Genomic DNA, 12,628 nt, shown 5'->3' with positions numbered 1-12,628 from the left:
TATCTCAACATGCGTGATGCTCTTTGGAGAAGCTAACTGAACCATCTAGTGGATGCTTCTACAAACCATGGGTGCAGTTTTTCATCAGCCGGTTCTACCACTGTACACAACGCAGCAGAAAGCAGACCTGTGTGCACTATAGGATGTAATTTTGGGGTGTTTTTGGCAACAAATTAAAGGTACAATGGTATATTTGTTTTTATTCCTTATTTGTAAAAAATAACTGGGAAAATTTAGAGAAAATCATTATCAAAAAATGGTTTAAGCCAAGGCTTGTGCACAAGTGTGTTGCATAGCTTAAAAAACCCAATTTTAGAAGTTCATTACATAAAGATTATTTATGCTTACGTGGCTTCTTTTCCACCATTTTATAGCCAAACCCAAATGCCCATTCTCTCCACCCAGTCCATCACAGTCTGTTAAATTAATCATGGCTGAAAGCAGTAATCAAATTAAAAAATCTGAGCACAAATTAAAAATGCTTTTTAATAGCTTAATGGTAAGAAATGCAGTGAAACCAGAATAACACGTTCCAAAATGGAGCACTTTATTACCAGTGAACTTCATTACCAGAATAGATAATTGGAGATGTTGCTTCTGGACAGGTATGTAAACACACAACTGCTACATAGTTCTGAATGGCTAGAATGGCCAGTTTTACAATATAAAATATAACCAGCTTCTGGGGGAGTTATTGAGGGGCATAGGTGGAACAGGGTTTATTCTCAAAGAGTAAAAAAAATCATGCAAATATTCTTGAACCCAAGTTCAAAAATGTACCTTGAGGTCAGAAAAACACAATATGTCCAAAAGTATCTGGACACCTGACCATCACACCCATATGTGCTTGTTGAACATCTCATTCAAGATTAGTCCCCTTTGACTGTTATAATATCCTCCGGTCTTTGGGGAAGACTTTCCACTAGATTTAGCTGAAGGGATTTGTATTTTTTCATCTACAAGAGCATTAGGCACTGATGTCAGGTGTGGAGGCCTTGGGTGCCGTCTGTGTTCCAGTTCATCTCATGGGTCTTCAATTGGATTGAGGTCAGAATGCTGAAGTCTACTCCAAACTTTCTAAACCATGTCTACTGTCAATCTGGAACATGTTTGGGCCTTTTAGTTCCTGTTACTGTAGATTCTTGGGATGTGATGTCAGGTTATCACAAACCTTTGTCCTTATAGTGTATTTCAAGGTCACAAATATGTTTGTTTGGTGTTTGTTTGGTCCCACAAAATCCCATCGCAATGCATACCTGTACAATAAATGTTCAGGGCAAGAAAACTGGAACTGAGTTTGTTGGTCACAGGTAGGTCCAGCAGTTGAAGTTGTGTACTTTATTGGTACCTGTTTGAGACTCTCTCCAAGTTGGTAACAGTACTGTTAATTGATTATTGTGTTTATTTATGTCTTTCTGTCTGCACCGTCTATAAAAAGGGCAGAGTCCAAACTCTCTTAAAGTATCAGTATGTTGTAAACCCTGATATGATAAAATAGTGACCTAATGAAAGGTCATACATGCTAAATATCACGACTTTCCAAAAATTGTCTGCCAAATATTTACTTAACAATTACTTAATGTGGGCCATTTTTGATTTGTGACAGTGCACATGACAGCATTTTCCATTTGAACGTTTTCATGCGTACATTTGGAAATGTTAGCTGCACTGTGTCAAACTAGAACTAGCATGATGGGCATGATAATGGGATTGCTAGCAAACTGTACATCTATACGTTATCACTAGCATCACAACATGCTAACTGTAACATAAAAACAAACAGGATGCTAGCAACACTATAAGGATACTGTGCTTATGGCTCCTTATGGCATTGCTAGCATGCTCTGTGTCCTTATGGTGTTGCTACCATTCTTTTTGTCCTCATGGTATTGCTAACCTGCCTTGTGTCCTTACGGTAATGATAGCTTGCTGTGGATCCTTATGGTACTGCTAGCATGCTGTGTCCTTATAGCATGTTGCTAGCATGTTGTGACATTATATCATTATGGCATCACTAAATGCTGTGATAATGTATGTTATTATATTACCAATATATGTCCACATACTATGTATTTATGGTAGTTCTAGCATATCATGTTCCACCAGTGCCACTTGAGTTCTGTCATACACTATCTGAATGGCTTTGACCACTCTGTTTAACAAAGCTGTTGCCTCCGACTGTGTTCTCACGCACATCAGTTTGTAGAAGAATTGTCTTTCAGGCATGGCCATGAAAGCCAGCTCCGCCGCCTTTTTCACCCACCATGAGTGGTGCTGAGCCAGTGTGATTCGATAAGCCTCTCGACAGAGTTCAGATGGACTACGCATCATTGTTTCCCTCTTTTCATCAGCCAGGCTGTGCAAAAAGAGCTGCAACCAGAGAAGCGCTCGATGAAGGCGTAGTAGAGTCCTGCAACCTGATTCCGTCAACTGATCAAAGTTTACAAAACCCCGCTCCAGCTCTGATACCATCATGGAGCGCACTGAAACATATGCACCATGTGAGGCTGAGTCTTTCCCTTCTTGCTGATTATTTTCCTCTTCCTCTTTTTTGGCAAGCTCGTGGATAATGGATGTCTTGGACTCAATTTCCTGGGAGATTATACCAACCATTGGTCCCAAGGTCTCCATGAACCTAAAAGCAAAGAATAAAATTTCAGAGAAAAACAATGGAATATGAATCAGTATCCCAGTGTTATACTGTTTGTCCCAAACAATGTTTTTTCAGCATTTCTGGTACAAACCTACAACTGAGAATTTCTCTTGAGGAAGTCAAGACCTCTTAATTTGCCAAAGAATAACTGAGGAACCTGAAATACCCTATTTCTCAAAAGTTTCAAGTACAACTTGTTTATGAGGCTAATAGATCTGGAAGAATTCTATAACAGATATTTTCTCATAAAAGGTTTCAAGTAGAAGTCTTTTAGGATGCCAAGAAGTCTTGACTAGTAAAAGAGCCCCTCAAGGAGCTTGAGGAACCCTACAAAGGTTCATTTTTCTAATGTGTCAAGTCGAACCCCTTTAGGAAGCTAAGAACTTAACTAGCCAGAGATTCTCTAAGGAATCTAAAGAACCCTATGAGACAATTTCTAGATTTTTTTTTTACAAGCAGGTACTTGCTAGTATTATGTACTTTCTTACTTGATGAGCTCATCCCAGCTGGCTAGGTATGGCTTTAGCAAAACATCATTGGTTGACACAGGTGCAGCCTGCAGATGCATCAGCAAGTAAGAAATCTGGAATTTCTGTCCTGGACAAACGTCCAGTGGAGGCGGGGTGTCTTCTGACGAGATGTTACTCCTGTTCTTAATGATAGACTAAGAAAGCGAATGTAAAAGGTCAAAAAGCAAGTAATAAAGTGGAGAAGGTAACAGATTCTGAGTCTCTCTTATAGTGAAGAAGCTCATTATAGAGGACAATAGGCATTTTAATCACAAAATTGGACATACCTGATCTTTTGTCATGAAATTCTTTCTGCAGTAGTCCAAGTGACGATCCAAACCACCATCTTAAAAAATAAATAAATATATAAATAAAAAATAGGAGTAGGAGTATATTGCAAGATATTGCGTATTGACAGGTTCTGGAAAAGATTCATTTCTGGTCCATCATAAACAGAAGCTTAGGTAAACTTTCCTTGTGATAAAATAATGTCATATACAGGTATAATACAGGCAGAATAAGGTTAAACATTGCCAAGGGCAAAGAATGAGCTTTCCTAGACCAGTCCCAAGCTTCTTTTTGGTCCACCATACAAATAACAAATAAAGAGGAGATATTAATAAAATGTGCTGGAACAAGTGCTATTTTAAAAGCAGCCAAGGATAGATGAGGATAGATGCTATATTGTTAAATTTCGGCATCTTCTCAGTCATATATCAATATAATGAAAGTTTTCAAAATTCCTAAAGAGTAACACAAGGAATGTGGAGCACGAAAGTACAAACAATCCAAAATGAAAAATAAACCCTTTCTAATCCATGATGTAAATATTACCATATACAGTATAGGATCATTGATGATGAAACATATCAGCCATTACGGACAATCATGCCAGTAAACACACACCCACACTGATTAAATGCAGGATTCTGGACTTTGTTTTGCTATAATAAACAGTCAGTGCAGGGCGCTAGTTGTTTCTGCACTACATGCCCTTATACTGAACTACACTATACTACACTACACTACACTACCGTACACTACACTACAAGAAAAACAGTAGAGTCTTTATCAGAAAATTTAGAACATCTCATCTAAGGTCCATGTACTCATGACCGTTAATGCTGTGTGTATTTTAGAGCCCTCTGTTGGTTGTGAGGTGAATTGTTACTGCAGTGAAAGCGATTCTGATTTAGTGTTAGTCAGAGCTTATTTCTGGGCCAGAAAAATGTAAACAGAATCCTGAAATTATTCAACTAGTGATGTCTATTTTTTTGGTAATTTTGTAAAAAACTATTTGATTGTAAGGTATCTTTAAAATGATGTCATTATTAAACATTTAAAGATCAATCATTCCATACTGCACCTTTACCAAAACAGAAGAGACGAAGAAAAAGTGACTGAAAATTATGAAAGCCCAAAATAATAGTGTGTAAGTTTGTTCATGCCAAGACAATTTCCATACACATCATGCAGACCTAAGTAGGAAAAAAAGGTTTAGTGTTGTTTTTTGCTTGTTTTTAGCAAAAGGGAAGCTTCCCGGGTTTAAATTTTTTTCCTCTCAGCCTTTCCATGTGTGTGGTATCAGTTTGTCCAGCAGTGTTCTTATTAAACTACCAATGAGACCTTGATAAAAATGTTAAAGACTAACAAGTTGTTAATAGATATTACATTTAAATTTCACATTTAATAAAACAACCAGCAGTCACTGATTAGGACTTAAATCTTGACATATGGATTAATCATGGCATCGTTTTAACGTTTAACACCATGCGAAAGGTACTTACAGAGCCATGCAGAGAAAAGAGAGATTATGATGATGATGACAGCCAAAATGGACCTTCCTCTAACTCCCATATTGCACTGCCGTTTCCCTTCTCCTCTACAATCTTTTGTTCCATACATACATGTTCGCAGGCTGGTCCATTTCTGAGCTCTAGATCTTTGACTTTCCAAAACCATATACTGTACTTAGCTTCTCTTTACTTCTGTCTGGTCTTCCTGTACGGTGAAGTTAAAAATTAGTAAAAGTAATAAAGTAATAAATAATTTTTTTTTTAATTATTTGGAGTTATAGACGTCTGGTTTTGCTCTTTCAACATCTCTTTACAGTTTGTGGAATCCAACTGATTTATGGACACTTGTCATGTCAGGTTGTTCAGTCTGTGGGTCCATAGATTAGTTATGTGTAACCAATTGCTGCTTATAAGTCAATGTCCTACAGCAACCCGGTTTAGTGCACATGATTCCAAACACTATTAGCCTGAATCACTTTGGGAGTTCTCACTGATAAGAATTTTATCACGTCATATTTTCCTGACATGTCATGAATAGCAGAATAATTACTGTCCTTGCGATATTCTCCTGGGTCAACCTGCCCCTTGAATTCAAACAAAACCGGGAAAATAAAGACAGAACAAATATAACACAATAAAGCATGTTTTTGAAGCGTAGCTATTCTAGTACAGTAGTTGTAGTTTTTTTGGTGAGTTAAATTCAGTAGAAAGTGAAGCTGTGTTTTTTTTTCTTCTGAGAACTCCATTGTATTTTACAGTACACAGACTAGTACTGCAAGGAAGCCACCTTTGGACCTTTATTTTCGACTGCTCAGCCTGATGTTTGGATTGCATCAAGTAAATGAAAAATCAATAAAAGTATGCAATAACAACGTTTAGAGTCTTGTACTAAACTTTAACACAGACTTTTATACCACAATGCTATTCAAATGTTGATTATGATTGGTCTAAGAAAAAGAGAGGATGCTGGGAGGTGGGAGGAAACCTGAGAAGCAAAAACATCCCATAATCGTCACGTTTCTGTTATTACAGTACGCTCCTATCGGTGCGCTCAGCAAGCCGACATACACAGCTGTTGTTCATCTAACATTTCCTTGGCTACTCCAAGTGTCATTAGATCTAACTGGAGCACTACATGAATTCCTAACATCTCCATCTATACTGCTCTATAAATACTAGTGGAAACTGAGACACATTGCGGAAGAGTAACCGGAAAACACCACGTCCGGCTTGACTACTGTATTTACCATTTGTGTATGTTTATTTGACAAAAAAAATAAATAAAAAAAATGTTGAGTTCAACAAAACTTGTGCAATATTGTTCATATTGACTGGCATAAAGTAGCTCTGCAATCTGGGCAAATGTCGTTTCAACCCATATTCTACTCTGTCCATTGCTCTAATTATGGAATTAATCATATTGGTATCTCCCTGTGTATCATTGATCAATTATGGCAGAATGATGAGACTTTTGTCTAGTTCAGAATGTCATAACAGTATCAGATCTAGAAATTATTATTATTGTATTTAATGCTTTTTGCTTGTATTTGCTTGACAAAGCTTTAATTATACAGACAGGCAGACTAACAGATACACACATATAAATATAAACCGCCTGTGCCATTGACCCTGGCACTCATAGTGTTGGTTATTTATATCGTACTGGGGTAAAATGGACAAGAGAATTGCAGCCTGCTCTCCAATCCATCAGGTAAATTTGTTCTGATTCTTTATAATGGATCGCACAGAAACAGAAACCTTTGGAAAATTTGTCATACTTTAACACTGTGGCATTATTATGAATGTATTTGAACGTAAATACTGTATAATGTAAATATTCTTCTGTCCTAAATATATTAGTAGTAGTAATGCTACATTTAATTAACATTTTTTAACAACTGTTGCTAACACGTATACATGTAAAAACCTGAAAGTCGGAAATAACGATCCAAGATTTCATCTAATGATGGCCCCAATGATGGGGGCCAACTGGGGGGGGGCTGACTTTAAGAGCAGTGCCAAGTGTGTGAGTGTAACAAGAGCTGAGCTCAACAACAGCTGAAGCTCGGGTGGGGCAAGGAGCCACTCAGACAGAAGTTCTCTTGGTGTTTCTTTCTTACAAAGTATCACTCTGGCGTGTCGAAGGTGGCGATCAACTAATTCTGGTGATGGCGGCCAGGTCTATTTGGACTTGTTCGGTTGTGGTTGCGCTTCTGTATACGGTATTGCAAGGTAGGTGTGGATTTTTGGATGTAGATCGTCTGTGTAATGTCCTGTTTTCCTCTATCTCTTTCTCTTTCTCTCTCTCTCTCTCTCTCTCTCTCTCTCTCTCTCTCTCTCTCTCTCTAGTCTCCCTTGCTACTACTTTCTCTTCTGTCTTTATTGCCTCTAGTCCACTTGGTTGAAACTTGCTTGCACACATTGTAAAACTCTGATGTGTTGGAGAGACAGTCTTAAAACAGGATCTCTATTTTAGATCATCACTATTTTAGACCATTTTGGCTCTCCAGCTGTCAGAACAGTATATCCTTTGCTAGTGGTTTAGTTTTCGATGTTCGCAATGTATTTAATAAATGTCTTGCAGCATGCTGTTATAGGAATGTAATAAATGATGAGGTGATAAATACACTTGTGACACTATCATGTCAAAGAGAATTATTTTCCAATAACAGGACATTCTGTAATATTTAATTGGACTTCACCGGTTTCGATTTCTTAAATATTTACTATTTACTATATTTTCAATTATTTAAATGTCACATTAGAAAAAAAAAAAAAACACAAAATAAACTCTTCCTTAGTAAAAACATCAAGTTCGGCAAGTTCAGTGTTTATATAAACCTGTGATTTGCAGCTGCACTATGAATCAAGATCTTGTGACCAACCAGAATCCAGAATTCAACCAAGCTGCTGTTTAATAAACAGGAGAATCTTAACTCTCTCGTTCTTTCTCTCTTTCTCTCTTTCTCTCTCTCTCTCCAGTCAGTGCAAATGAAGAGTCTGAGGTCATAGCGCATATTTTTAAGAATTACAATAAGAACATCCGTCCAGCGAGGCACCCGGATGACAAGGTGGATGTTCAGGTCAAACTCACCCTCACCAACCTGATCTCCTTGGTAACAACCAAAAAATCAATTACCTATTCTTCATATTAAATACCAAACTCATAACTGTAAACAAAGAGTTCTATATGAACAAGATGGTACCGTGATATCTGTAAAAATAAACCATACACTTTGCAGTAAAGGTATAGTCAGTGGTTTTAGTCAGCGTTCATTCAAATTCTTACATGCTCAAATGATGCTAGTGACAAAGGAAAGCTTTCAGAAAATATTTGGACAATTGACTGACAGGCACTATTGTCCTGATTGGATAGAAATTGATGCACATTCGTTGCATTTATTGGCAGTTTCTAGAATATGAGAAAAACTGAAACATAAATCTCAACACATTCTTACAGATTGCTGATGCCACCTTTAAGCTGCAAACAATTCAAGCTGCTGTAAATGTTGGTTTTAATTTAATGTACAGTATACGTCATTCAAATCTGTTTTGCTCCACATATCCGATTGTTGACAGAATGAGAAAGAGGAGACGCTGACCACCAATGTATGGATTGAGATCGTGAGTAATCAGGCAGATTTACTATATCGATCTCTGGCTTCTGCTGTAACTTCTGAACATTCTGAGCATGTCTTAAAATGTTCCTACAATTATATCAATATAATTTGAATTAAACACTCAAGTAGTCTCCCACGTAGCCTCCTCTGAGGCACTGTTAATCTGCACTATTAATGTACATGCCTGGGCTTTTTGAATTTTTCAAACTCTTTCCACTATATGATTTCATATTGTTTTTATACTCTTCTGGCTTCAGCAATGGGAAGACTATCGTCTGTCGTGGAACGCCTCAGAGTACTACAACATCGGTGTTGTCCGTGTACCCTGCACCTCTGTGTGGCTGCCCGATATAGTGCTGGAGAACAAGTAAGCCCATCCTATGAGTTTTTATTTATTTATTTAACATAGCAGTAGTCTGACACCTAAATCTTTTTCCCTCTCTCGTGCTCTCCTTTTTTCTAGCATCGATGGAAAATTTGGTGTGGCATATTATGCGAATGTACTAATCTACAGTAGTGGCGGTATTTACTGGTTACCCCCAGCCATCTACCGCAGCACCTGCAGTATAGAGATCACCTACTTCCCATTCGACTGGCAAAACTGTACGCTGGTCTTCAGGTAGACACAAAAAAAATCAACATTTATTCAGTGTTCCAGCCCTATCTGAATCAACACATTAGAAAATTCAAAGCAACTGTCAAATTAACAGACAACAGAAAGATAAATGTATTAATGTCTTGGTTGAATTTGATAGGTCTCAGACATACAGTGCTAACGAGATCAACATTATCTTGGCCATCGATTATGAGACCAACAAGCCCATCGAATGGGTGGATATCGACCCCGAGGCCTTCACTGGTAACATGAACAAACTCACTTGAAAAGCTACTGCTCATTTTAGCTACACCAGCTAACCCTCAGCCAATCATGTGTCTGTTCAGAAAACGGTGAATGGGCTATCAAGCATCGGCCGGCACGCAAACTTATCAACACACGCTATTCCCCAGAAGACTTGGAGTACCAGGAGGTCTACTTCAACCTCATTATACAGAGGAAACCCCTCTTCTACATCATCAACATGATTCTGCCCTGCTCACTCATCTCCTCACTTGTCGTGCTGGCCTATTTCATGCCTGCTAAGGGTGAGAGAGAGAGAGAGAGAGAGAGAGAGAGAGAGAGAGAGAGAGAGAGAGAGAGAGAGAGTATGGGGGAGCTTATATAGTTATTTGTGGGATCTTTATCTTTTCGTCATGCTTTATGTTTGCTTCATCTTTCTTTCTTACTTTCTTTTTTTCTTTGACCTTTCTTTAATTCTTTCTTGTTTTGTCTCTTTTTTTCTTTATTTTACTTTACCTTTCTTTCTCTCTTTCCTGTTGGCTCATCTTTATTTTTTCTTGACTTAACTGTATTTCTGATCTATTTTTTTTTTCTTTTGTGTGTCTGATTGTTGTTTTTTCCTTATTGATTCTTTCTTTCTTTTCTTTTTATTTGTATGTATTCATTTTTGTGTGCTTTTATTTTTCTTTCCTTCTCTCTTTCTTTCTATGACTCCCCTTCTAGCGGGAGGACAGAAGATAACCGTGTCCATCTCCGTACTCCTGGCACAGACTGTCTTCCTCTTTCTGATAGCTCAGAAGATTCCAGAAACTTCTCTATCTGTACCTCTTATCGGAAAGTGAGTCTCTAAGTGTGAATGTTGGGTTTCCTTTAGCACTTTTTTAGCATGGTGCATCAATATGTTTTCCAAAAACAGTTATTGACTGCCTTTAATTTTCTGTGCTGGTTAAATATTTGGAATCTTTCTCTCAGGTACCTGATCTTCGTTATGTCTGTCACAACGCTCATTGTCACAAATTGCATCATAGTTCTTAACTACTCCTGCCGGACCCCGAGCACACACTCCATGTCACACAAACTCAAACATGTACGTCTTCAGTATATGTCTTATTTGGTGTGCTAGGGACATTTATTTAATAACATGTGTAGTACATCTGTATAATATAATACTCCAATATGTTGCTGTTCTGTTTTTAAGCAAAGTTTTTTGTTATTTCTGTGGCAGATGTTCCTGGAGGTGATCCCTCGGTTCCTGGGTATGACCCCGGTGGACGAGGGAGAGGAAGCTGGAGGGATGGATGGAGTAAGGGAAAGGAGACGCAGCTCATTTGGACTGATGCAGAGGGCGGAAGAGTATGTTTTGAAGCAGCCAAGGAGCGAGATGATGTTCGACAAGCAGAGAGAAAGACACGGGCTTACGCGTTCGTTCGGTACACGCTTCTACTCAGATCACTACTTTGTGTTAGACAGACAGACATACAGGGAGATAACAGACAGATAATAAACAGACAGACTGACTGACTGACTGACTTACTGGTAGACAGTCAGAAGAATGATAGGAAGGAATAATACATGTTGAGAAAGATTATTCATGGACAAACAAACAGACAGACAGACAAACCAGATAGACAGATGAATTGATGATAAAAACAAATGATAAATGACACAATACATATGAATGATGGCCAGACAGACCTATAGACAGATAGGAAGACCTATTCAGACAGGAAAGATAGACAGAAACAGATCACTCACAGACAGACAGACAGACAGACAGACAGCTAATTTAATTTTATCAGATAAAGTAAAGTTGATTGTACAGTGGAAACTATAGAAATTGGCACGAGAGAGCAACATTTACCACAGATGTTTTTGTAAATAAGTAAAATTATGCAATATACAGCTAAAATTTCACATATTTATAGTTAGCATCAACCGCTAATTAAACTTTCAATAAACTTTGTGTGTATGTGTGTGCTTGTCTCCCTCTAGTGGACGCTATCGATGTGAGCACCACGGCCAGTCTCTATAAAAGTTTGGCACAAGCAGCACCAGAGATTAAAGAGTGTGTGGATGCCTGCAACTTCATTGCAGAGAGCACAAGGGAACAGAATGACATTGGCTCTGTAAGTGTGTGTGTGTGTGTGTGTGTGTGTGTGTGTGTGTGTGTGTGTGTGTGTGTGTGTGTGTGAGGTACTATGGACCATTACATTAATATTATATTTATTATATCGCATTTTGTGCTTCTATCATTTCTCTTCTTCGCTCACGTCCTTAGGAAATGGAGAGTTGGGTGCTGATCGGCAAGATGATCGATAAAGTCTGCTTCTGGGCAGCCATCTTGCTCTTTTCCATCGGAACAGTGGCCATCTTCCTCATGGGTCATTTCAACCAGGTGCCTGAGTACCCTTTCCCTGGGGAGAATAAAAAATATGTTCCAGAGTAAAGTCTGAGCTGCTCCTGTCTGCTGTTGGTCTCACAGAAAAAGAGGAACAGAGACGAGGAGAAAGCACAAGCATTCTGTCTATCATATTAGCATTTAATTATGCTAATTCTAGAGGTTTTGGAATGAGTCCAATTCAGAAAAGCATACTAACCACCCTACACTGCAAGACCCATGCAAAAAACAGAAGGTTATGTCCCAAAGCACATCCTTCTAATGATATGCCAAAATATATACTCCACCTACTGGAAACAAAATGGCGTAAAATTGTCATGCAGCGTTTTTAAGGTGCAGTAAATGTCCAAAAGTGTATATAAAGCCGAAGATATTAAATCCTTAAAAAAATGGAAAATTGTTATTTACAGTGTGTATTATTTAGTGTTGCCATGCAATAAAGTTTGTTAGTTATTTTGTTAATATAAAAAATCATTTGTTTACATTTTTCTGGCCCTGAAATGAACTCCTCCATCTCCTTCAGCTGCTTAGTTTTTCAACTCACAAGTAAGACGTTATATCAACAGAGAAGACGGGCTTCAGTCGACGCTAGGAAAGGGTTTTGCATTGCAATTGCAAACGAGTGCTTAAAATGACTAACCGCTTCTTTAATGTGTTATTATTTTATGTGTGATTTGCTCTGAGGTCATCTCTGTTGATGCGTTGTTTTTTGTTGCTTTTACAAGGTTTCTCCACTTGTGGGTGAGGTGTTTACTGTATTTATCTTACTATTCTGTAGCAATAGTAATTAAATTGTTTTTTTAATGCGCGTGGG

The 12,628-nt window shown here is 38.1% G+C and overlaps 2 protein-coding genes across 2 annotated transcripts; one reads left to right on the top strand and one right to left on the bottom strand.

Moving 5' to 3' along the window:
- Positions 1 to 523: 523 nt before the first annotated feature.
- gltpd2b (glycolipid transfer protein domain containing 2b) lies at positions 524 to 5,311 on the bottom strand. Its single transcript, XM_060863475.1, has 4 exons — positions 4,950 to 5,311; positions 3,450 to 3,508; positions 3,142 to 3,317; positions 524 to 2,635 (listed from the first exon to the last, which is right to left on the bottom strand). The coding sequence occupies exons 1-4, from the start codon at positions 5,122 to 5,124 to the stop codon at positions 2,074 to 2,076; spliced, it is 972 nt and encodes a 323-aa protein (XP_060719458.1). The 5' UTR covers positions 5,125 to 5,311; the 3' UTR covers positions 524 to 2,073.
- Positions 5,312 to 6,980: 1,669 nt separating this feature from the next.
- chrne (cholinergic receptor, nicotinic, epsilon) lies at positions 6,981 to 12,276 on the top strand. Its single transcript, XM_060863439.1, has 12 exons — positions 6,981 to 7,190; positions 7,941 to 8,074; positions 8,538 to 8,582; positions 8,836 to 8,945; positions 9,042 to 9,197; positions 9,334 to 9,437; positions 9,521 to 9,721; positions 10,140 to 10,254; positions 10,389 to 10,503; positions 10,642 to 10,846; positions 11,409 to 11,542; positions 11,695 to 12,276. Exons 1-12 carry the CDS (start codon positions 7,127 to 7,129, stop codon positions 11,860 to 11,862), a joined length of 1,551 nt encoding a protein of 516 aa, XP_060719422.1. The 5' UTR covers positions 6,981 to 7,126; the 3' UTR covers positions 11,863 to 12,276.
- The last annotated feature ends 352 nt before the right edge of the window (positions 12,277 to 12,628 follow it).

Source organism: Tachysurus vachellii, chromosome 26, assembly GCF_030014155.1.
Source record: "Tachysurus vachellii isolate PV-2020 chromosome 26, HZAU_Pvac_v1, whole genome shotgun sequence".
Lineage (NCBI taxonomy): Eukaryota > Metazoa > Chordata > Actinopteri > Siluriformes > Bagridae > Tachysurus > Tachysurus vachellii.
This window is presented reverse-complemented; position numbering and strand designations above follow the sequence as displayed.

Bases quoted from the DNA above. Each gene is read 5' to 3' on its own strand.
- gltpd2b (XM_060863475.1), bottom strand. From the start codon at position 5,124: ATGGTTTTGGAAAGTCAAAGATCTAGAGCTCAGAAATGGACCAGCCTG. The intron at 3,509-4,949 runs GTAAGTACCTTT...TTATTTTTTAAG, and splicing joins TCTTTTCTCTGCATGGCTCT to ATGGTGGTTTGGATCGTCAC. The intron at 3,318-3,449 runs GTATGTCCAATT...TCGCTTTCTTAG, and splicing joins ATTTCATGACAAAAGATCAG to TCTATCATTAAGAACAGGAG.
- chrne (XM_060863439.1), top strand. From the start codon at position 7,127: ATGGCGGCCAGGTCTATTTGGACTTGTTCGGTTGTGGTTGCGCTTCTG. The intron at 8,075-8,537 runs GTAACAACCAAA...GATTGTTGACAG, and splicing joins TCACCAACCTGATCTCCTTG to AATGAGAAAGAGGAGACGCT. The intron at 10,255-10,388 runs GTGAGTCTCTAA...TCTTTCTCTCAG, and splicing joins TCTGTACCTCTTATCGGAAA to GTACCTGATCTTCGTTATGT.